This window comes from Saccopteryx leptura, chromosome 5 (genome assembly GCF_036850995.1).
Source record: "Saccopteryx leptura isolate mSacLep1 chromosome 5, mSacLep1_pri_phased_curated, whole genome shotgun sequence".
Taxonomy (NCBI): domain Eukaryota; kingdom Metazoa; phylum Chordata; class Mammalia; order Chiroptera; family Emballonuridae; genus Saccopteryx; species Saccopteryx leptura.
The window spans coordinates 106,356,012-106,381,742 of NC_089507.1; the positions used below are offsets into that span (position 1 = coordinate 106,356,012).

General features: G+C 40.2%; 1 protein-coding gene across 1 annotated transcript in view; it reads right to left on the reverse strand.

Annotated features, from left to right (window-relative positions):
* Positions 1 to 2,560: 2,560 nt before the first annotated feature.
* Positions 2,561 to 25,731, reverse strand: part of CUBN (cubilin) — a 306,316-nt gene continuing 283,145 nt past the window's right edge. Inside the window, exons 61-67 of the mRNA XM_066384573.1 lie at positions 20,037 to 20,199; positions 19,183 to 19,391; positions 15,599 to 15,746; positions 13,882 to 14,063; positions 10,087 to 10,252; positions 8,341 to 8,576; positions 2,561 to 4,450 (exon numbers count right to left, since the gene is read on the reverse strand). Of these exons, the coding sequence (XP_066240670.1) occupies positions 4,343 to 4,450; positions 8,341 to 8,576; positions 10,087 to 10,252; positions 13,882 to 14,063; positions 15,599 to 15,746; positions 19,183 to 19,391; positions 20,037 to 20,199 (1,212 nt within the window). The 3' untranslated portion in view covers positions 2,561 to 4,342. The remainder of the gene's footprint in view (positions 4,451 to 8,340; positions 8,577 to 10,086; positions 10,253 to 13,881; positions 14,064 to 15,598; positions 15,747 to 19,182; positions 19,392 to 20,036; positions 20,200 to 25,731) is intronic.

Here is a 25,731-nt window from a genome sequence, read left to right on the forward strand (position 1 = left end):
TTAGTGGATAAAGTGTCAGCCTGGTGCACCAGAAGTCATGGGTTTGATCCCCAGTCAGGGCACGTACAAGAAGCAATCAATGAATACACAACTAAATGGAACAATCAAGTGAAATGAGTTGATGCTTGTGTCTTTCTACCTTCACCCCCCCTTCCTCTCTTTCAAATCAATGGAGAAATTTAAAAATAAAAAAAGCAAAAACATAAATCAAGACTACTCTATCTAGCAAGGGTATCATTAAAAATTGGACCAGGCTGTGGTGCAGTGGATAGAGCATCAGATTGGGATGTGGAGGACCCAGGTTTGAGACCCCGAGGTCGCTAGCTTGAGTGCGGGCTCATCTGGCTTGAGCAAAAAGCTCACCAGCTTGGACCCAAGGTCGCTGGCTCGAGCAAGGGGTTACTCGGTCTGCTGAAGGCCTGCGGTCAAGGCACATATGAGAAAGCAATCAATGAACAACTAAGGTGTCAAAACAAAAACTGATGATTGATGCTTCTCATCTCTCTCCATTCCTGTCTGTCTGTTCCTATCTATTCCTCTCTCTGACTCTATCTCTGTCCCTGTATAAAAAAAAAAAATGAGGAGAAATAAAGAGCTTCCTGGATAAAAAAAAAAAAAAGGTAGAGGAGTCCATTACCATCAAACCAGTATTACAAGGAATGGTAAAGAGACTTCTTTTAGAAGAAGAAAGGAAAAGAAAAAAAGAGGAATATAATTATAAATAATAAAATAGCAATAGCACGTACCTATCAATAATCATTTTAAATATAAGTGGACTAAATGTTCCAATCAAAAGACATGAGGTAGCTAAAAAAAACAAAGAGATTAATCCAAAAAGAGGCTATAATCCTGATTAACATTTATGGGTGCAACATAGGAGCACCTAAATATATAAAGCAAAGATAGACATAAAGGAAGAGATCAAAAGTAATACAATCATAGTAGAAGATTTTTAAAAAGAATAAACTCAAAGTGAATTAAAGAATTAAATGTGGCCCTGGCCAGTTGGCTTATTAGTAGAGCGTCAGCCTGGTGTGTGGATGTCCCAGGTTCAATTCCCAGCCAGGGCACACAGGAGAAGCAACCATCTGCTTTTCCACCCTTACCCCTCCCTTTCTCTCTCTACCCCTCCAGCAGCCGGGGCTTGATTGGTTTGAGCTGGCCTTGGGTGCTGAGGATGATGCCTTGGCCTCCACCTCAGGCGCTAATAAAAAAGAAATGGCTCGGTTGCTAAGCAACAGAGCAACAGCCCCAGATGGGCAAAGCATCAGCCCTTAGTGGTTTTGTCAGGTGGATCATGGTCAGGGCGCATTCAGGAGTCTGTCTCTCTGCCTCTCCTCCTCTCACAAAATAATAATAATAAATAAATAAATAAATAAAGACTTACATGTAAGACTCAAAACCATTAAAAACCTAGAAGAAAATATAGGCAGTAAAAATCTTGGACATTCTCATAGCAATATTTTTTCTGATATATCTCCTTGGGCAAGGGAAACAAAAGAAAAAATTAATGGAATTACATCAAACTAAAAATTTTTTTGTACAGCAAAGGAAACCATCAGCAAAATGAAAAGACTACGCACTGAATGGGAGAACATGTGCCAATGATGCAAAATTTGTACTGCTCAACACCAAAAAACTCCAAACAATCCCATCAAAAAATGTGCAGAGAACCTGAATAAATATTTCTCTAAATGGCCAATAGACACATGAGAAGATGCTCAACATCATTAATCATCAGAGAAATGTGAATTAAAACCACACTGAGATATAACTTCACATGTGTCAGAAAGGCTATCATTGATATACCAACACACAAGTGTTGGAGAGGATGTGAAAGAAAGGGAACTTTTGTGCACTGTTGTTGAGAATGCAGATTGGTGCCGCCACTGTGGAAAAAACTCTGAAGGGTTCTCAAAAAATTAAAATGCTGTATGACCCAGTGATTCTACTTCTGGGTATAATCTGAAAGAATATATGCACCTGTTCACTGCAGAATTAGTTACAATAGCCAAGATTTGGAAAGAGCCCAACTGTGCATCAATAGACAAATGGATAAAAAAACAATGGTCCTTATACATAATGAAATATTTATCCAAAAAAAAAAAAAAAGAAAGAAAGAAACCTTAGCACTGTGATAGCATGTATGGATGTAGAGAGTATTATGCAAAATGAAATAAATCAGAGAAAGGCAAATACCATATGATTTCACTTACATGTGGAATCTAAAGAATGGAAGAAACAGACAAAACTGAAACAGACTCATTGATCAGACTGATGTTGCCAGAGGAGAGGTGGGTTAGTGGGCTGGGTGAAAAAGGTGAAGGGATTGAGAAGTACAAATTGATAGTTACAAAATAGTCATGAGGTGTAAAGCACAGCATAGGGAATGTAGTCAATGATATTGCAATAACTATGTATGGTGCCAATGGGTACTGGAAATATCAGGGGGTGCACTTTGTAAAGTATATGATTGTCTATCCAGTAAGCTAATACAAAATAACATTAAATGTAAATTGTGATTAAAAATAAAAGAAGAACAACAAAGCTAGAGGCATCATACTTTAATTTCAAGCTATCTTGCAACACTAGAGTAATCAAACAGTATGATATTAGCATTAAAAACAGGCACATAGATCAGTGATACCGAATAGGTGGCCCAGACACAGGCCCCCACATACATGGTCAAGTAAGTTTTGACAAGGGTGGCAAGAACATATAATGGAGAAAGAACAATTTCTGCAATAAATGGTGGTAGGAAAACTGGACAACCACATGCAGAAGACACTGGACCCCTATCTTATTCTACTTACAAAAATTAGCTCACTATGGATCAAAGATTTAAATGTAAGACCTGAACCATGAAACTCCTAGAATAAAACATAGGAAAAAGACCCTTGATATCAGTCTTGATAATGAATTCTTGAATAAGTCACCAAAAGCTCAGGCAACAAAAACTAAAATAAACAAGTAGTACAACATTAAACCAAAGAGCTCAGCACTGCAAAAGAAACCACCAATAAAGTGAAAAGACAACTTACACAATGGGAGAAATATTCCTTTTTTTCAGTTATCAATTTTGAAATTGTGTAATAATATTGACAATACGGTACATTCTTCAACTTGGTATATACACCTCCCAAATATTCTAATATGCCTCCTGGGCAAGCACGTCTGACTGAAAACGATTCTTGTTAGGTACCGTTACTCTAATGATGCCATCTGAGATTAAATCATCCTTTATTGTTTGACAGCTGCATATATTAATTTTGCTTTCAGATAAAACTCCTACATCATTTCATAGGTTATTATTGTTAAACTTTCTTCATCTTCTGTAGCTTTGTGACTCATTTTTAGATAGAAGAGCTAGATAGTATATCAACCCTTATCAAATTTCATCCCGATAGTTTTAGTGCACTGTTCCTCTGGCTTTGATGCTGCTCTTCATTGCAGTCAGTGTTTTATTTTTTTCCAATAGCATGTCATCTATAAAGTTGATATATCTATCCATAATGCAGAGTCAAAGGAAGCAGGAATTTTTAAGGTAAAAATACCTTATTTATGGGGATCCCTACTCTGTGCAGAAATAATTTCCGTGGCATTTGAGTGTAAGAGTACAAGAAAGGAAGGCATTCCCATGGCTTCTTTCATTCCCTTGGTCCCATGTTCTTAACAGGCCCTAACTTTGCATATTTAACAAAGTCTCTTGCTTTGTGAAAGGCAGCAGGAAAGTTTATAGAAGTGCTATTCAACTATTTTTAACTTTACATATTGTATCGTTAAACTAGCAATAGACAATGGTGGTACTTATAGAAACGAAAGCAGAGAGAAGTTCTTAATTAGCAGAACTAAATCCAAATGCAGCAGCTTGGCTCTGAGGTTCTGTCCCTGAAGGATTTATATACTTCATCGAAATGTAAAAATTCAACTTGAAAACATGTATCTTATAAGTGAAAGACTAAATTTTAATAAGTTAAAAATTAATACAGCATCTTGTTTATTATATCTCCTTTGACATTCACAGTGAAAATCATACCTTTATTTTATCATTCACTTTTGAAAATATACAGCACATATGCCATCATTTCCAATTCTTTAGGGAATTTTAGAAATTTTCAGCACAAATATTAGAATTAAGGATGACGAATACAGCCAAAACTAAAGAATCTACAATCCACATTTAAAAAATGTACAAATATTGATTCCACACATACTCTGGTGAAAACCATAGATGTTACAGTTATTTCAGTGGCACAGGCTTGGATCACGGATCAGGATGGCAGAACTCTGTCTTGGCTGATGTCCAATGGCCCCTGCAGAGGAGCCAAAGAGCATTGTGTATTTAGCTGTCCCAAGTTAATTGGATTGCTGACGGGCGCACTGCATACTCTGCATGAAATTCTATGAAGACTTGATTTGAGGAGGCCACAAAGGGAGCTATGTTAGTGTCCTAAAATTGAAAAAGAAAAAGAATTAACAAATTATATTTTTCACAAAAGTTGTACAGTTTTTGAAAGATGTTAGCATAGTAAAAAAGTACTACATTGCCTGACAGGGCAGTGGCGCAGTGGATAGAGTGTCGGACTGGGATGTAGAAAACCCAGGTTCAAGACCCCGAGGTCGCCAGCTTGAGCGAGGGCTCATCTGGTTTGAGCAAAAAGCCCACCAGCTTGAGCCCAAGGTCGCTGGCTCGAGCAAGGGGTTACTCAGTCTGCTGAAGGCCCGCAGTCAAGGCACATATGAGGGGCTAATCAATGAACAATTAAGGTGTTGCAATGCGCAAGGAAAAACTAATGGTTAATGCTTCTCATCTCTCCATTCCTGTCTGTCTGTCCCTGTCTATCCCTCTCTCTGAGTCTCTGTAGAAAAAAAAAAAGTACTACATAAAGCAGTAAAGAATTTACAGTAAACTGTCACGTATGTCTAGAAGTAATCTTGCTCAAAATCAATGTACATGCATTATAAAAGAATATTGTTGTAGTTAGGGGTTGAAGGGAAATGTGGTCCTTTGGATATTGAGTTTCCATTACTGGGGATGGGGAGTAAGGTTTTAAAATTGAATGATAACTACAAAACTTTCAATCTACTAAAATCTATTGAATTCTACATTTCAAGTAGATGAATTGTATAATACATGACTTATATTTCAGTAGAATTGTTATTAAAAATTCGATTTCTAATTCAAGTTCCTAGGTGGCACTTTAGTCGTTAAGTGACTGCTTCTCATACATGCCTTCAAGGGGGCAGGGGCTTCAGCTGAGTGAGTGACCCCTTGCTCAAGCCAGTGACCTTGGGCTCAAGTCAGCAACCTCTGGGCTCAAGCCAGCAACCACGGGGTAAAGTCTGTGATCTCATGCTCAAGTCAGCAACCCCGTGCTCAGGCTGGTGAGCCTGCACTCAAGCGGGCGACGTCGGAGTTTTGAACCTAAGACATCAGTGTCCCGGGTTGAGGCTCTATCCACTGTGCCACCTCTGGTCAGGCTCTTTGGGGATTTATTTTCATATCTTTTCTGTGGAACAATGTGTGTTCAGGGGTGGGGGGAGTAGTAAATGGATCTCAGCTTTCTCTCATTTTCTAATCATTCATTTAACAAATATTTATCAAGAGACTTCTATGCTGCAGGCATTATTCTTAGGACTGGGAATGTCAAAAATGAGCCAAACACACAAAAGGCCTTGCTCTCAAGAAGCAACATTCTAATGGGAGGAGGCAAATTATGCACCAAATAAGTCAGTAATCTCTACAGTAGGTTGAGATTGTCCTGGAGTTTGCAGTTTGGGGCCTGCTCCTTCGCACTGCTGTGCCCCGTGTCAGTCCCGAGAGTCAGCAGAAGAGAGTTCAAGACAGTAGATTATTCAAGGTAAGTGCAGCACAGAGAATTTTTCCAAAGAAATTAATCAAGGCATATACAATAATGTATAGTTCCACATGCATAATTTTTTTCTTTCCATTTTAATCTGCTACCAAATTTCCAATTATTATTTCACATTGACAAACTAGTATAAATAGTTAAAATAGTTTAAAACCAAAGTTTTAAACTCTTCTTTGATTGCCTTCATTTCTCCTGTTATTCTTTAATGTTTAGACTTTGTAACTGAAAGTGCTGGAGGATTTTTCCTTGAACAATTACATCTATTTTATCATAAAAGAAAACATCTTCAAATCATCATATGATTAATAGTCCAAGGGTGACTTTTCCCATCACTCTGGAAGCGAACAGATTTTGTTGGACGTGAAATGCTAAAGGGAGCTGACGTCACAGGGGCCGCAGCCCATCTGTTCACAGATGCGTAAATAAACTTCGTATAAAATTCAAATAACAAAAGAAGAAATGCTAAAGGAATCAGTAATATCTTTACTTCTAAAAAGTCATATCTTTACTTTTAAAAAAGAAAACAATTACACTTCAAGTGATGTCCACATTTATCAAAGAAAATGTAAAACTGGCAACAAGTTGTAAGCACTTAGTTTTAAAAACTGACTTCTAGTTACAGACTTTGACTTAATATGACATTGATTTATAACAGTCAAGTTCTCTCAGTGTCTCAGTTTTCTTTATCTGCAACGTGCATGTTATTCTTGTTCTTAAAATTCTTAAAATATTCTTGTGTTGTAAAAATTTCCATTTTCCCTCCCTTTTGAAATGTTTACAAATTTCAACTAAGTGCATGAGACCTAGTCAGCCTCTGAATCTGAAATGTGACACATAGACTGGCTTCTCTTTTCTGTGAATAACGGGGATTCAGTATCTACTGGCCAGGTGACTGAAATGGCTTCCCAGACAATTAGCTCTGTCTGTAAGAACAGAGCTACCACAGAGTTTTTCAAAGTGTTGTCTATAAACCACAGAGGTTTCATTAAATAACTTAGGCTATACCCATGCAACAGAATGCCGTCTGACAATTAAATAGGACACAACAGTGTTTTTTATCGGTATGGTAAAATGATTATGATATTTTGGTAAGTGAAAAAACCATACCATCAAACAGTGCAAAATATGTGTGCTTATGTAAATATATTCAAGAAGGGTGTTTCTGAAGATTCATGGGAGAATTCTCAGGGCTTTGGTAAGCTTTATTTTCTAGTAATTCTGAAATCAATTTTACAAATTGTGTGTATATATATATATATAGTGTATATATATATATATATATATTATATATATATATATATATATATATATATATATATATATATATATACACTATCTAGATTTCCAGATGATGTAATTCTTTGTCAGGTTTGATTAGAAAGCCTGAACGTTAAAGAGTAGAGTAGTGAGAAGTAGATACCACCAGTCACATTTCATCTCCCTTACTTGAAACTCTGTAACTTTCTACCTTTGGTGAAACAAGAGGGCAAAGAGGGCACATGCAAGCAGAGCTGAGTGAACGTCAGGAATCTAACTCCACCTAGAGGGAAGATCTAGTTCATCAGAACTTGACAAACACAATCAATCTACTAGTCACTGGAACAATATTTAATATCTGTGTATTCCTTTTAAAAATTCACACAATTTTCAACAAGAAGTAGATGAAATGGGAGCAGGCATTCAAATTTCCTAAGATTCTAATCATGCAGAAACACATGGGTCTTCAACCTTGAGTGAGTGGTGCACTGAAATGGAGCTTTTAAAAAACAACGTGCCATGGCTCCTCTCCCAGAAACTATGATTTGCTGGGTGTGAGTGCTGAAAGTCTGCAATATAATAACTGTAACTGCATTGATGATTCCTATGCAAAAGCTGTAAATAACTGCTTAGGTAATTCCCACACACAGTTTGTAACCGTATTATTATTACTTTAATATAATGCCCACTAGGTGGCACTCATGCTCCCCAAAATAGAAAAGTCAGAACATTGCACCACTAAACCTCTAATGAATACAGTAAACTGAACAAAATAGAAATAGAGGCATGGGTACGTGGAACAGATGGACAGCTGTCAGAGGGGACAGGGATGAGGAGACTGGATGAAATAAGGCGAAGGGATTGGCCAAAATACATATACTAACACACAGACAACATGGGCAATAGCCAGAGAGAAAGGGGGGTAGGAGGAGGTGGAGGTGAGAAATAGGGATGAAGAAAGATGACTCGGCGCAGAGGGTGCACATGTGGTATATAGATGGTGTTATATTGAGTTATACACTTGAAACCTGTGTGGTTTTGTGAACCAATGTCATCCTAATAAATCAATTAATAAAAAAACTGTACCAAATTAATGAAAGTACATTATGCTTTGTACTTCACATGTGCTTGAATTTAAAAGTGATTCTAAGTTTGTCTCATTATTTAAACATAATAATAAATGGGAATTTGAAAGTCTTGCTTTACTCACTGAGCCGCAATACGGTCCAGAATATGGAGAATTAACATCTGGTCCATCATAGAGTTTAAGATAGTTCTGGACACAGTCTCCAGGATCATCAATGTTGACAAAGTAAAAGCTGATGGTGACAAGTCTTCCAGCAGGAACAAGGATGGCCCATTCACAGTGAGTGTTGTTTGGGTAAGTTCCCGGATACCCAGGGCTGGTGAAGGAGCCACTGTCTCCATAAAGAGTTCCACCACAGCCTGTAAAGAATAAATGCAGAAACTTAGATTTAACAAAGCAGAAACTATCTGGAGTCTTCTAGTGAACTTGTAAGGCAATTAAGATGGGGCTGTCGTTTCCTTCAGGTGCTGAGACCTTCTGCAAGTATAGTGGAGGCTGAAACCCTCTTCCTGTTTCTCCTTTGGGCCAAATCCTTCCCTGCCCCTCACAATCGGGCCTCCTCCCACCACCCCCTACCTTTCTCCACCATATATACCTTTTCTTCTATATTATCTTAGGGACAACTTCCTCCAGGTCTGTTTTTTGAAAATAGTAGATTGAAAACACAATGGAAAAACCAAGAACTAGAACAAAGAACTGTAGGGGAGAGTAATTAAAGTTGTATACTTTTGATGGTGTAGAGCTCTCCACAGTGGTGGGTTCTTAATAACGATGTAGGTGGAGTAAATTAAAAGTGAAATTCTAGGACTGAACAAAAAAGAATATGTTATTGGATCCTTGGGTAGAAATTATCATAAAAGTGACTTTACCAGGCTTATGACTGTTCCAAGATTGACATACTTAGAGCCAAAACCTTGTATGTATTGGTGTCAATTTGTTTAATTATTAATTTGTACCTGAAAACTATCATTATTTAGACCAGACAGCCCTGGGAACCAGAGATGGTACTGCACAGGAAGGAAGGACATGGCATGACAACCTAAACTGGGCTGGGTTCTGACCACTGGACTCTAGTCCTGCCTCGGCCACAGTCCAGCTGTGCATTTGGGACAGCTCACTAGTTTGGAGCTGTATTCCCTCATCTGTACAATGAGGGCACTGAAGACCATCTTTAAGTACCTTCAGGTGCCAACATTTCATTATGGATGATCATCTTGATAGAACCCTTTTCTTGTTCCTCACTCAGTATATTTTAAATGAGTCATTTTTACATTTTTATTTTGAAGGTTTTTAGGTATTTTGAGGACATTTCACAAAGTATTCTTCCTCTCTTGAGTTAAAGGTGTTGACATGACTCACAGTAAATTTCCTTCAAATATTTGATAAACAACTGGTCAAAAATGCAGAAAAGTCCTTATTGCCCTGAAAAAGCAATTAACTTCCAGCACTGCCAGGAAATGAAAGGAACTGTAAGGGGCATGGCTGCTTATAGATGCACAAAGTTAATAATGTGCCTTTTTGGCAAATGTTGTTTTTTCTTAAATTCTCAGAGAACTACCTTGATGATCAAACCAAAAGTTAAAAATATGACACAATCAAATTTATAAAGGAATGTAAAAAATCTTTATACTTCATCTGTTTTATATGTGAATATATTCTTTTATATATAGTAACGTACAGAAATGAGTAAAAGTAAAATTAAAAAGACTCTTTATACTTTCATGGTTAAAAATCTCTATTTTCATCAGAAAATAATCAAGTATATAGATAGCTAAAAAGATAAGGTCATTTTTAATGGCTTTTTTCTATTAAACACATAATGTTTTTCTTGCCTTCATTACTTTACTGTACAAAGTGTAAACGTCTTACCAGAGGGTGATGAGGTCCAGATAATTTCATAGCCATGACTGGTAATTGCACTGTTACTCTTAAATCGCAGGTACAGTTCATTATTTTCAGAGAAGATAGGATTTGGCAACAGAGTTCCACAATACATGCCAAGCAACGGTGAACTGCTGTCACTTCCATTTTTTACCTTTTAAAAATGAGTCATGAAATATTATCTTTAAGCATGTTATACTTTCTTCTTCAGTTTAAAAAAATTGATTTATTTTAGAGAGAGAGGAGAAGAGAGAGAGTGAGAGAAATATTGACTTATTGCTCCAAAAATTATGCATTCATTTGCTGGTTCTTGTATGTGCTCTGACCAGGGATATAACCTGTAACCTTGGCGTAGGGGGATGATGCTCCAATCCACTGAGCTACCTGGCCAGTCTTTGATTTATCATGCTATACATGAATATATAATAAATTTTTTAGATTTTTAAAATTCATTTTAGAGAGGAGAGAGAGAGAGAGAGAGAGAGAGAGAGAGAGAGAACGCGAAGGGGGGAATAGCAGGAAGCATCAACTCCCATATATATGCCTTGATCAGGCAAGCCCAGGGTTTCACACTGGCGACCTCAGCATTCCGGGTCAACGCTTTTATCCACTGCACCACCACAGGTCAGGCTACATATAATAAAAATTAATAACGTTCAAACAAAAGGAATTTTTTATGGAAAATGGAGACAACAATACATTTACAAAAATTTTAACTATTAAGATATATTTTAAAAAGATATTCTGCAACTGAATAGATTTTTTTTTTTTAATTTACTGCATGGAGCAGACACATATAAAAACAGAAAATGAGCCAGTGTGCGTATAACCACGTACATACTACGAACTCAGCCACGTTCTGTCCTCAAGCCTGCCTACGGCACACTCACAGCCAGCCCGGCTCCCAGGAGGACTCCAGGCAGTGCAGAGGTGGGACCACCTCAACATGTTTGAACGATGGTTTATTTGTGTATTATTTTTAAATTTTTTCCATTGATTTGAGAGAGAAAGAGAAAAGCCTCAACATGTTGTTCTACTTAGTTGTTCCATTTAGTTGTGTACTCATTGATTGCTTCTCATAGGTTCCCTGACTTGGGGTTGAACTGGTGACCTCTGGCATACCAGGCTGACACTTTATCCACTGAGCCATCCAGCCGGGGCCAAATCATGATTTTATTGATATCTGTACTCAAAACCTTGGAAGTTTCTCCAGTCCTTTATAATTTCATAATTTAACATTTGGCCACCATCTGACTATCTTAAGTCATAGAGTTTCTTCAGAGGCACGTGGCTAATCTCTCTGGGTTGTGTTGATCTTCAGAGGATCCTCTTAGGCTTGTGTAGTAGTCAGTGGGAGAGAACACGCCTTTCTAGTGTTTCTTGGAGTATTCTGCTAAGTGTTTAAACGAAGTGCCTTGCCATGGAGAAAGTAACCAGTTACCTACCAAGAGACAAAAACAGGTGCCATATCCAGGAATGCCACAGGATTGACCTGCCACCACTATGCTCCTGGATTTGGGACTTTTCCTGTTGATTACCATTTAAAAAGCTGATGCTCTGAGAGGAAGAGTGAGATTTTAATTCCTACTGAACATGTTAATAACTTGTGCTATTCATTTTCTCTCCACAGAAACTGTGAGAGCAGTAGACATATCTAACATATTAGAGAACCCTGGAAGGGGAGGTGAAAGTTCTGATGACAAATACAAATTTCAAATGTGATTTAGGGCTTGGCTTTCACATGGTAATAATACAATTAGACTTCTCCGTCAGAAGTTTCTGTTCCCATCATTGTCTATGCGAACAGAATGGGGAGGCTTGCTGGGAAGACTGCCAGGTGACCTATGCCACTGTCTTTGCACCAAGAACCAAAGGCAGCTGCACTTGACAGGCCCAATGGCAGCTTCCTGTCTTTGCTTATTAAACAGGAAGTTACAGACCCATTTCTATGGCATAAAGAAGGACAGCTGGGAGAAGTTCACACCCTTCAATGCTCGAGAGCTGACCATTCCTTCCTAGTGGATAGAGGCAAAGGGCAAACATTATCTCCAGACAATGATGGTCAACTCAGTCTTGAGGTGTGTGGGAAGGAGCTGCAGCAGGATTCCAAAATGACAGAGTAATTCTGTCCTTTCTCCATACCACACTCCTCCCCTCGTTTCTGTTTAGACTCCATGGTGGGTGAGGTACATAGTTCTGAGTTTAACACACTGATAGACACAAACAATACTGTATTTCTCTCTTCATCTCCTCCAGTTTTCTGTCATGACAAGTATTCCTCAGGAAAAAGGCATGAGCTTCCTCCCAGGACTTGTCACACTATAAAGGACTCAGATGCATCCCATAGGGGAGAGCTTTCCAGAAAACTAAAACTCTGTAACAGGTGTATAGGAGCGAACAAACTTTTAGGAAACTTCACCAAAGACTCTCGCATACATGGAACAAAGAGAGCTTCAGTGAGGTTCAAATTCAAACTCAATTCACAAAGAATCCAGCATCCTCGTGTATACAGGTTTCTTTCCTCAGAACAAATAACTGACAGTCTGTGTCAGTTATGGGCTCATTCAGAACGTCTTTCCACTAACAGCACGTAACAGAGTCCTTCTCGCATACATGATGCAGGTGAGTGGCACAGAAAGGACGCGCAGGGCGCTCCCTGGGGGTGCAGGAATCACAAAGGTGCAGGAGCTCCAGCAGTATGGCTCTGCTTGCTCCACGCCCTGTGTGTGTTTGGGGAGGAGGATGGCGAACTGCAAAGTTGCTTCTTTGTCCAATTAGAGATCTCCAGTGGTGGTTGAGGAGAGAGGAGCAGCACATGCCACCTGCCTCTGCCAAAGAATAATTCACCTTGTGGAATACTGAAGACGCTGGGCTCACTGTCTGTCAGGGAAATTAGGCTAACTATTTAGTATCATTTGGTTTTATTCTTATCTACACACAAAGAGCCCCTCTTAAAGGCAGTGCCACGGTCCATCTCCAAAATTAGCCCTTTGCATCTGCATATCCCTTTGGGTCCTTGCAGTCTGAACTCACACATCACCTTCTTCAAGAAGTCTTCTCTGTCCCTGTTAGTCCTTTCCACATTGTGTGGGAGTTGACTATTTCCTCTCTGTCCATCCCACCAGACTTTGAGCCTCCTGGGAGCCATGGGTATATCTTGATCCCTATTGGATTTCTGGTGCCTGGCCATAGAAGATGCTTGGTAAGTACTTATGGATTGAAATAATAATGAATACATTAATAAAATGAGTAAGGGATATACTATACTTCTAGCAGCAGCAGAGAAAAAGGTGGAAAGTCTGAAGTAATCAATCATATATATATATATATATATATTTTTTTTTTTGGTATTTTTCTGAAGCTGGAAACGGGGAGAGATAGTCAGACAGACTCCCGCATGCGCCCGACCAGGATCCACCTGGCACGCCCACCAGGGGGCGACGCTCTGCCCACCAGGGGGCGATGCTCTGCCCCTCCGGGGCGTCGCTCTGTTGCGACCAGAGCCACTCTAGCGCCTGGGGCAGAGGCCAAGGAGCCATCCCCAGCGCCCGGGCCATCTTTGCTCCAATGGAGCCTTGGCTGCGGGAGGGGAAGAGAGAGACAGAGAGGAAGGAGAGGGGGAGGGGTGGAGAAGCAGATGGGCGCTTCTCCTGTGTGCCCTGGCTGGGAATCGAACCCGGGACTTCTGCACGCCAGGCCGACGCTCTACCACTGAGCCAACCGGCCAGGGCCATCAATCATATTTTAAATAATTCATTTACATGAGATTCAAATGTATGTTACCTCCAAGAAATCATGTCCGCATTCGCTTGAGTCCTCGAGGCTGAATGAATGAAAGAAGAGGGAAATAGTGTGGTTCTGTGGGGCCCTGAGAGTAACAACACAATCCATGTTATCATCATAATTGTCAGGCCAGCCGGGACTCTTCAGATTGCCAAATGCCTTGTTATAGTTTCTGTTACAGTCTTAGAGGGAAAAAAAGAATTAAAAATTAATGTATGTGCCCCCGACAGTTAGTGTTCTTTCAACCTGACAGGAATAAGTAATTGGAAAGTGTTGAAATTTAAACACATTAGAAAAAAGCTAACCTAGCCTCTGCATGTACCTTTCAGTTGACTGAGGTCCCTGGAAGTGAGGTTAGAGGCACATGGAAAACACCGTGAGGGCAGTGACTTGTTAGCAGGAAACACCCCCATGGGAAGTGTGCCATCTGAGCATTTGCTTTGAAGGTGAATATTCTAGAGTTCTGCTTTTTCTGATCACATTGAGGTGGAATTGGCTGACATTTAAACTTTTCACAAACAAAATTTGTACCTTCAAGACACAGTGTTGTGTAAAGATTTCCTTCTAAATAAAACCTTTGATGAATTATTTGTTCTGATGAAACTGGCAAATTGTTTTTCTCGACCATTTTTGGTAAAAACACGAGGGTATTTTTGTTTGCTTTAATCAAAGGCAGTATTAGTTTTATTTATTTATTTATTTTTTCGACAGAGACAGAGAGAGAGTCAGAGAGAGGAATAGATAGGGACAGACAGACAGGAACAGAGAGAGATGAGAAGCATCAATCATCAGTTTTTCGTTGCGACACCTTAGTTGTTCATTGCTTGCTTTCACATGTGTGCATTGACCATGGGCCTTCAGCAGACCGAGTAACTCCTTGCTCGAGCCAGTGACCTTGGGTCCAAGCTCGTGAGCTTTGCTCAAACCAGATGAGCGCGCGCTCAAGTCAGCAACCTCGGGGTCTTGAACCTGGGTCCTCCGCATCCCAGTCTGACGCTCCATCCACTGTGCCACGGCCTGGTCAGGCAGTTTTAATCAAGCTCAAAATGAACATTAAATAAAGTGTTCTTTGGAAATTAACTTCTCAGTTTTAGGAGTCATTCTTTTCATAGCTTCTTGGTTTTGACAAAATAATCTCTTAAGATACAGTGTCTTCTATATATGTTCAAATGGATAATTAATAAAATAACTGGTATAATTTTAAATTATGTAACTACACAAACTTTGACAAATATGAGGGTATTCTAAACATTTTAACCCTTTGAGTAGTGAGTTTTTTTCATGTTCGCTGACCGCCAGGAGTGTTATTTTTCAAAAAATGAATTTAGTTCCAGTTCCAGTTTTATTAACTTAAAATCATGCTTGTTTGATAACCAATTTATGGAAACAAGAAGAACATACATTTGTCTTTTTTTCAATGTTGCCTCACACATTTTTAAAATAAATCGATTGTACCTTGGATGGTGGGCAGGCACGAGGATGTACATGAATGTTTGTACTATTCAAAAAGTTTAATTAGTGTTATATTCACTATACCTCTTCAGAAACCAGCTTCAATAATTTGCTTAACTGGGATTTGTTTCTAGAGAAGAGTCTTACCTCATACGGGTGTGGTTTACATTAACAAACTCTAATTTGCTCACAAAAGTCCATTCTAGTGATAATTGTGATGCTGGTAGATTCTCTGTTAAAAAAAAAAAAAAATTCCAGGGCTCACCTGCAATCTGATAGGTAAAACCCACTCTGGAGTTCTCGTTAAAAACTTCGGATTTGAAAACGACAACTGCGGTGCTCGTAGAAGAATAAAACGTTGGTACAGCTGAAGTATTTCTGCCACAGAAGTGAATACTTGGATTTCCATTACTCTGAAATGAAGTAGAAGCCAAATCACATTAGATTTTTCTTCAAAAGAGAGTAAGCCAGAGCAGAAATTAAGTGCATATAAAAAGTATGCTCAAAGATTCAGCCATGGAAACTAGTTATAGTGTTTGAAGCACTGACATTGGCCTTGAAATCCACAATTGTCTCACATTCTCGAGGGGCAGGAAGTGGCAGGTCAAGTTCATGCTGAAACCAGCAGACAGAGACTAGCCTCCTGAAAACAAGACACTTCCCCTCTCTTCAGAGCTAAGACCTGTGCCCTTGCTATGAACACGTTGGTGTCCAAGCTCACTACAGTTCTTCTACTGGTTGTTGTTTTTTATAGTCTGGACCTTGCTAAGACTAATCCAGCACTGCTCCTAGCCCTTGCTACCCCTTAGCAAATCTTTTGTATTGCTATGAACCCCACAGAGCTACTGGGGCCTGCAATGAGGTCGTTGTTTCCCCTTTGTAACACTTGGCAGCCCTCATCGCCTCCCAAGAGGATAGAATAAATGCAGTCTATCAATCCTTGCATAAAAACAACTTGTGTCCAAGTCGGGACAGCTGCTGCGTCTCACACAGGTATGCTTCTAATACCTGTAGTTCACAGGCATCTGCAGAAAAGCCCACTTCCAATCTTGCTGCAAACTCCTATTACTGACCTGTGCTTCCATGCCATGCACTCTCCTGCTGTTGGTCCTTTCCTGTTCTATTCTCTGAACTTTAACTGCATTGTCCACCCCTGTATACATCCTTAGCCTTTCCACTTTGTGGCCATCAGTGAAACCTGGGTCTCCAGCAGCCTGCTGGCGGAAGCCATTCTTTCCCCACACCCCACAGTTCATTGAGTGGGAACGGGACGAGGAAAGACAGGGATTCCAAGGTTGCTCCCTGCAGCATATGTCCTTGCATTGAAGCTCGTTCTCCTTTGAGGGTCTCAACATCTGGCCAAAGGCACTCTCTGGCCCTTCTCATCATTCTCACTTACTTTTTTCTCCAATTACTCTCTTTCCTTAATTAAAGACTTGTGGTGCTTAGCTCAGAGTCATTTATGAGCCCTTGGAGGTTTCGGTGCTCTAACACAGAACACATTAACATCCTCATTTGCATTCCTTAATACCAGTGACTTTCATCTCTGCTCTCAGGCTTCCCCCAGAGCCAGTGATCCAGTCAGATCTTCCTATTGCTTGCAATGCCTCCACCACACGGTTCATTCATGGTCTTCCAATTATATTTTTTCTTCCTACTCTTGGACACCTTGACAGTTCCAGTTTCTCTCAGTTATCAATTTCTTTTTTTTTCTCCCTCCCTACTCAGGCTGAAACCCTCTGTTCTTTCATTTATTCATTCATTTGAAGGACATTATTCATTCATGAAAATATTAGGTCTTATTTGAGGCCAGTCTAGCTGCCACGGTGATATAGAGTTGTCCGGTGCCTGTAACTATCAGTTCTGCCCGAGATGGATTCGTGAAGCTGTGGAAAACTGAAAGAGCTTTAACCAAAGGATTCTGTTTCACTCAGCTCTAAGTTCTTCCAGGGGGGTACCATTGGGGTATGTAAATAGTATTCTGAAAACCAATGGAGTGATGACAATCCAGCATCTTGACCACTATGAGAGCATAGGATGTACCTCAGTGTCTCTGCTTTGTAATAATTCAGCAAGTCTCATGTCTACTCTGCAACCACTTCTCAAACCTCTTTCCTCATTGGAGTCAGCCAAACTGTATTTTTCTACCTCCACCAAGATACATGTGCTATACAGGGGGCCCCAGATATAGAAAGAAAGAGGAGGACTTGAAAACTCAGAAAGTGGTAGACTAGATTTTCTACAATTTCCAGCCAGCACATGGGGTTTGAGGATGAGACTCTTAAAATGAACTTGGGTAGATTAACTGACCTCCTCAAACCACAGAGATGATTCAGTTACTCCCATGTGTTCCCCAGGCAGCCAGCCTCGGTCCATGACTCCTCACTTTACATATGCTCCCTGGATAATCTCATTACTCCCATTATTCTAACTACTGACTCATATGATGACTATAACCAAATCTTCAGGCCTTCTATTACTGCTACACTTTCATGTCCAACTGTCTCCTTAATGTCTTATCCCATGCACAATTCAGACTCATCATCTTTTTTAAACCAAAAATCTTTTTCCCATTCTCTTTCTCTCTTATACTACCATAAATATATAGTTCCACTGGACTGCGGCCTAATTTCCTTTCAAGTGATTTCTCTGTGTTCTACATTGACCCCTTCAGCTCTGCACAGATTCCACTAACTATACAAGTGTTTCTCCAAGCATGGCTTATGGAGCACCAGAAGCAGAACACTAGAGATATGCATAAAAAATTCAAAGTAGGCCTTGGCCGGTTAGCACAGTGCTAGATCATCGGCCCGGCATGTGGATATCCCAGGTCTGATTCCCAGCCAGGGCACACAGAAGAAGCGCCCATCTGCTTCTCCACTCTTCCTTCTCTCCTTTCTCTCTGTCTCTCTCTTCCCCACCCACAGCCAGGGCTCCACTGAAGCAAGTTGGCCCGGGTGCTGAGGATGGCTCCATGGCCTTTGCCTCAGGCGTTAGAATGGCTCTGGTTGCAACGGAGCAATGCCCCAGATGGGTACAGCATCGCCCCCTAGTGGGTATGCTGGGTGGATCCTGGTCGGGCGCATGCAGGAGTCTGTCTCTCTGCCTCCCTGCTTCTCAGTTCAGAAAAAAGTACAAAAAAAAAATCAAAGGAACGGGTTTTATGTGGGGGAACCAGCCTCTGAGGGAGGGGCCCAGGAGTATGCACTTGTATCAAGACACCCAGATGTTTTTTAGGCACATGAAAATTTGAGAGCTTCTGACCTAAGGACCAAGTTCAAATTTCTTTTTTTTTGTTTTTGTTTTTGTTTTTGTTTTTTTTTTTTCCATTTTTCCGAAGCTGGAAACGGGGAGGCAGTCAGACAGACTCCCGCATGCGCCCGACTGGGATCTACCCGGCATACCCACCAGGGGGCGATGCTCTGCCCATCTGGGCATCACTCTGTTGCATCCAGAGCCATTCCAGTGCCTGAGGCAGAGGCCACAGAGCCATCCCCAGCGCCCGGGCCATCCTTGCTCCAATGGAGCTTTGCTGCGGGAGGTGAAGAGAGAAACAGAGAGGAAGGAGAGGGGGAGGGGTGGAGAAGCAAATGGGTGCCTCTCCTGTGTGCCCTGGCCGGGAATCGAACCCAGGACTCCTGCACGCCAGGCCAATGCTCTACCACTGAGCCAACTGGCCAGGGCCCAAATTTCTTAACACCTAAAAAAAGGGTTTGTATATTGCTGAAAAATATATTAAGCTAGAATTTATTTATTTCATTATGCCCTCATTTCTTCAAGTGTTTTGCAACTACTGGGAAAAAAAAAAGGGTCACTAGATGTGATTGTCATTCAAAGTATAATTATTACCTCTAGTGCATCCTGAAACTCTAAGTAATTCTGGTGGCAGTCCTGTGAGTGCAGCCGTAGTGTCCACACAGCTATCTCGACCTGCTGATGCAGAGGGGAGCCAAAGACCCACGTACAGGTGGAAAATGGGGCGTCATCTGCATTTGATGAACTCGGTGATGAAATATTTTGTGGGGTCCAGGTTGCATTATATGTGCCTCCACAAGTGACTAAAATGGGAAAAAAGAACAACTTTCAAGACATATTTTACTCACATCTTTTCACACATACAATATTTAAAATTCTGCCTTCTCTACCTTTCTAGTCCAAAGGACCTATATTTACATCACTCTATGAAGAATTTAGAATATATATTCTTGACTAAGAATGGTATCAAAAAACACAGAGTAAATAACATGGTATTTAATAATTGACATTGACCTTAGATTAGTGATCCCCAACCTTTTTTGGGCCACGGACCGGTTTAATGTCAGAAAATATTTTCACGGACCGGCCTTTAGGGTGGGACAGATAAATGTGTCACGTGACTGAGACAAGCATCAAGAGTGAGTCTTAGATGGATGTAACAGAGGGAATATGGTTATTTTTTAAAAATAAAACATTGTTCAGACTTAAATATAAATAAAATGGAAATAATGTAAGTTATTTATTCTTTCTCTGCAGACAGGTACCAAATGGCCCACGGACTGGTACCGGTCCACGGCCCAGGGGCTTGGGGACCACTGCCTTAGATGATAATTAACATTGAGTTTAGTAATTTACATTGAGTTTAGATATAAGTGTGACATTATTCATAGTATATAAGTATACGTTTTTCATAATATTGATATATAAAACTCTCTCAATTTACTCACTGTTGATGAAGGTATATGTAGCATTAAATCCTTCCCTTTCTACAGTTAAGTCACTGACAAATTGAACTGTCAGGAAGTTACCAGAAGAGACAAAGGGAGCAGGTACAATGGGACCACAAAATGTTCCAGCCAACTTGGCATTTTCACTGTCCCCGTCATATAACTGAAAGGAAAATAGTCCATTAGTTCTTCATTATTCACAAAGAAGTTGCACATTTCACACTAAAAAGTCCCAGTAGGTCATGATTAAGAATCTTACACTGATGTTCTTAGAGCTAGTTATAGTTTAGGAACAGATAGCTAGTAAATTGATTATAACATAATGAGTTTCAGTAAAAACATGCCTAAAAATTTTATCTAGCTTTAGCTGGGTAGCTCAGTGGGTAAGAGTGTCATTTCAGTACGCCAAGGTTGCGGGATGGATCCCCAGTCAGGGCACATATAAGAATGAACCAATAAATGTATGGATGGTTCGAGCAACAAATCAATGCCCCCCTTCTTTCCTCTCTCTCTAAAATCAATTTGCAAAATGTTTTCTATTGTGAAAGGAACATATGAGGTAAAAAGTAATGTGTCATCACAGTTGGCAAACCCATCTTTATCCTCACATCATTCTCACTGCCATGCTGGTCTGACCCTTGCCTGGGTGCTCACTGCAGCCTCCCAGCTTCCACTCTTGTCCCCCTTTAGCTTGTCTTCAACATGTAAACCATCGGATACAGTTAAAATGTAAGTTGGGCCAGGTCACCATTCTGCTAAGCACCCTCCTCACTGCTTTCCATCCACTCAATATAAAAACCAAGCCATTAATGTGGCCTCAAATGCTTAATAAAATCTGCTCTCCACTGCCCCCTCAACCTTTTTTGTTTTGTTTTCCTTTTTATTGTATTTATTGGGGATGACACTGGTTAGCAAAATTATACAAGTTTCAGGTGCACAATTCTACAACACATCCTCCATATACCGTATTGGGTGTTCACCCCCATCAAGTTGAGATTCTTCCATCAGTATTTATCCTTCTGTACCATACCCTCTTCCACTTACTCTTACCACCCCTCTCCACGGCAATCACCACACTGTTGTGCATGTCCATGAGTTTTTCTCTTCTTTTTGTCTTTTTTGCTCAACTCTCCACTCTCCCCAGCTGCCCCACTCCCACCCCCACCCAGGCACCAACAGTTGCCAGACTGCTTTCTATCTATGAGGCTGTATCTATTTTGCTTATTTAGTTCATTTTGTCCACTGGACTCCACCCCTGATTTTTTCAATCTGATATCTCTCTCTCTCCATTATTTTTCTCTGTTCTGTGAGCAGGTCAGGCAGAGTGCTGCTTCATGGCTGTTGTGTTTGTTGTTCCCTTTGCCTGGAACATTCTTCTCCCTACAGAATAACCACATGGTTTGTTCCCTTTCACTCCTTCAGGTCTTCACTCAAATGTCACTGATCCTGTAAGACCATCTCTGACCAGCCTATTTAAAATGCAAACTTTCCCATCACTCCCTTCTTTCCTGCTGTATGCTTTCTTTAGTGCCTGCGTTACCTCTGTGTATTGCACTTCTGTTCCAAAGGAAGTGCAGGCCCGTGAAGGCACAGACAGATGTTTGCTCTGTGCATCACATGTCCATGTTTAGAAGAGTGTCTGACACAGGAGGGGCACTCAATAAATAGCTAATAAGTGAATAAGGGCTTTGATTCCTCTCTTCCAACACCCACCACCCACAACCTGTTCTCTCCCAGTCTTCTTTATATCATTAGTAAACTCCTTAGCCTAAAACTTCAGTCATCTTCGATTCCTGTCTCTTTACCTGACATCTATCCCACTCTCCTTTCAAAATCTACCCAGAGGGCTCCCTCCCCACTGCTACCACCATCCTTCGCCTTCATTCCGAAACATCTTCCTGACAGATGTGTTTCCACAGAGCAGCCACAGTATTCTCCACAGAGCTGAGTGTTTGCAAACTTAAGTCAGATCAGGTTCTTACTCCTCCTAAAGTATTCCAGGTGATTCCCATTGCACTTAATGTAAAAACCCAAACTTTTCATAGGGGCTTGCAGGTCCCTACCTGGTCTGGCCTGGGCCTGCTTGCAGCCCCCCTCCCTATTTCCTGTGTCACTCCTCCATCCCAGGAGGAGCCCTGCCCAGGCCCCTGGCCTCTGCACTCGCTGTTCTGTCAGATCATTTGCAGCTCCTGGACAGACCACACTCACATGATCTCAGCCCGAATGTCACTTCTTTTTTTTTTTTTTTGTATTTTTTTGAAGTCAGAAGCGGGGTGGCAGAGAGACAGGCTCCCACATGTGCCTGACCGGGATCCACCCGGCATGCCCATCAGAGGGCGATGCTCTGCCCATCTGGGGTGTTGCTCCATTGGAACTAGAGCCTGAGGCAGAGGCCATGGAGCCATCCTCAGTGCCCGGGCCAACTTTGCTCCAATGGAGCCTTGGCTGCAGGAGGGGAAGAGAAAGGAGAGGGGGGAAGAGTGGAGAAGCAGATGGGTGCTTCTCCTGTGTGCCCTGGCCGGGAATCGAACCCCAGATTTTCACCCGTAGGGCTGACATTCTATCATTGAGCCAACCAGCCAGGGCCAAAAGTCACTTCTTGAGAGAAGCCAACCTTTTCTAATGTGGCCCTCCCCAAATATCTTCCAGTTCTATTTTTTTCTTTTTCTAATAATAATTTTATTATAGAATTTATAAGATTTTAGAGCTGGATAATCTATTTTCTTATTCTAACAAAAATCATTATATTTGGTGCTTATTTATTTTTTCTGGTCTCTGTCTCAACAAGTAAATGCTACTGGTGGAAAGACAGATTATTCACTGTGGTATCACCAGCACACAGAACAAGTCATAGCAATAATAGCCTTTGACAGACGCCTGTTGAAATAGCGAGTACTTGGATTTCTGTTAATTATTAGAAAATAGTTTTCTCTGGCTGAGTCACCTTTTCATGATATTTCTAAAATCATTATGTGCATAGAAATAAATATTAAATTTATTAAACTATGGCGTGTTATGAACGTGAGAACAGCCATGAACACTGATATTATTATAACATGCCAGGCATATATAAAATGGAAATGATTAAGATTAATTTCATAATAAACAGAAGAAAACATTTTACCACTAGATGGCACTGTCTCACCTGCTTAAACAGGATTTAGTAACTTGAGAGCCAGAGAGGTTCAAGAGTTGAATCATCTATCCCCTCATTTTATTAAAGAGCAGTTTGGCCAAGTTTTACCTAATGTGCTTTTTCTGATAAGGAAGTGACACCTTTATTATAATCCTCTCTGCCTTTATGAACACATTCATATCAGCAAGCATTTTTATCTTATGTATCATGTGCCAGACCTCTGTGCTGGGTCCTATATATACAAGGACATATAGGCACTTTCCGTACATTCAAGATACTAATTCGATACTCACAGATTAGTTGGAGAAAGAGATTCATACATTAAATATGCACGTATATCTGTATGTATATGAATTATATACAAAATATAGAAAAGTCAGTGCTCTCATAAAGGAATTAAATGTAATAGGGGAACCCTGATGATGGAGTCAGGAAAGAACTCACACAGACAGTTGAACTGTTTTTTGAAAGCCAGTAGAGACCTGTAGCCCTACAGAAGAGGAAGTACATCCCAACTGTAAAAGGGACAGCCCGTCTCAACAGCTCGCCACCTTCTGATGTGTCTGGAGATGAGGGTGAGGGGACAGAATTGGGACTGAGAGAGTACACCAGGACAAGGCTCATGTATTTCATGCAAAAAAGTCTGCACCTTCTCCTATAGAGGTGAGAAGATCTAATTTAGATTGTGAATACATACATAGCTGGTAAAAGTGATGGAAGGGAATTGCATAATGTCCAGCTTCAAGACGGTGTTTGCACTAGTTCATTTACAGACACAAAAAGATTTCTGTTGATTGAGTTAAAATAGACAGGTTGTGGACTCTGGAAAACTGACATGGGCTCTCCAACTCCTTATAAACTCTATCCAATTTAACTTTATTTCAGACACTAATTTTATTTTTTAAATTATTTATTTAGAAATAAATGTAATGGGGTGACATTGGTCCTTAAGAACACATAGGTTTCAGGTAAATATCTCTACAGCATTTGAACTGTTCATTGTGTTGTGTGTCCATCACCCAAAGTCAAATCATTTTCAATCAATGTATATTTAGCCCTTTTTACTCCCCTTCCCCAACCCTTTCTCTGGTAACCATGAATTTTCTTAGGAGTTTATTTTTTAATATTTCCCCGGAAAGTTGATAAGAAGATTTTTATATTCTTATTTGGTGCATTTCTACAATGCATCTTAGTGTATCTTCACAAATTCTTTGATTGTATTGAGGTGCCTCTGTTAAAGTCTGCTAGACAACATGCCTGGGCATAATTTGGAATGGGAAAAAGGGCACAATGATTCTTAAGGTTTAGGGCTGAACCCTGGTCTATTTCAGAACCTTCTGAGAAAAATGTTTATACTAGTCCCAATGGTCTCAGGAAGAGACACAAGAAGTAATGATTGGAATCATCTCTACAAATGCAGGAATTTTTTAGACTACTATGATTATTATTTTATCTCAATGTTCTTTTCCAGTACTTGGAATAGCATATGGGACATAATGAGTACTCAAACATTTATTGGATGAATGAGTGAATGAATAAATAGTAGGTACTGCTTCATAAGGATAGGAACTTGATGCCTTGATAGATTGCTGATCTCTCCCTGCCCCAGAGATGGACATCCCTTCTTACGTGGCTGACCAGACTGAATGGTTAAGCCAAGTGGGTTAAGATAAATGTTCTCAATGGGGACAGTACTATGCCCTAGGGAGTGTTTGCAAAAGTGTAAGTGTGTTTTAGGTATGTCCTGCCAGACATTTGAGTATAAAGAACTGTTTGTAATTATTTGATCCCAGAACCTAAACTTATTCAATATATAAACATAAAAATATTTTTGCACAACTTTAATACTTACCAAATTCTAAGAATGAAATTGCCGAAGGAAGACTATTTGTAGTTTTCTTTAGAACTGTTTTATTTTAGGCTTCCTACTATTTTAGAAATTTATATTGCAGATGGTGATGCTGCTATAGGCATGTGTTACAAGTGCAGCCCATCCATATTAATTTAAATTTATATTTTTACGTTTGTCATGCATCCACATAGTGAATCTGACTACCTTATCACCTGACTTAGAGTACGTGTGTAAGAGAATTGATATACTGAAATCTACACTATTTTACAGACTTTTCTTTTATTTTTCCTTTTCACTGCAATTAGTACATCACATTGATTTTTTTGAAAACATATATGTGGGCAGGCTATAGCATAGATGACTATCACTTTGGATTGTCAAGGAAGTATTACAAAATATTGGTGGGAAAAGTTAGGAAGAAGCCGTCTTCACACTAGTTCCATATTTCCTGGCAGAGACACATCAGCTAGGGTCCCAGTTCTGAGCCCTCTCTGCCATTTCACTTGCTGTTCATCACATAGGAAAGACTTAAGTGGTTGGCAAACTGGTGTCAAGAAGTTGGGCATTCTCTGTGTAGCTCACAGCCCCTCCATCCTTCTTTCTCTTTGGTAGCCAGCCTCCCACAGGAAGAATGCTTTTGCGATGTTCCTCCAAGCCCAGCTCAGTAGGAACACTTTCCTGACCCCAAAATGACGTCAATCATTCTT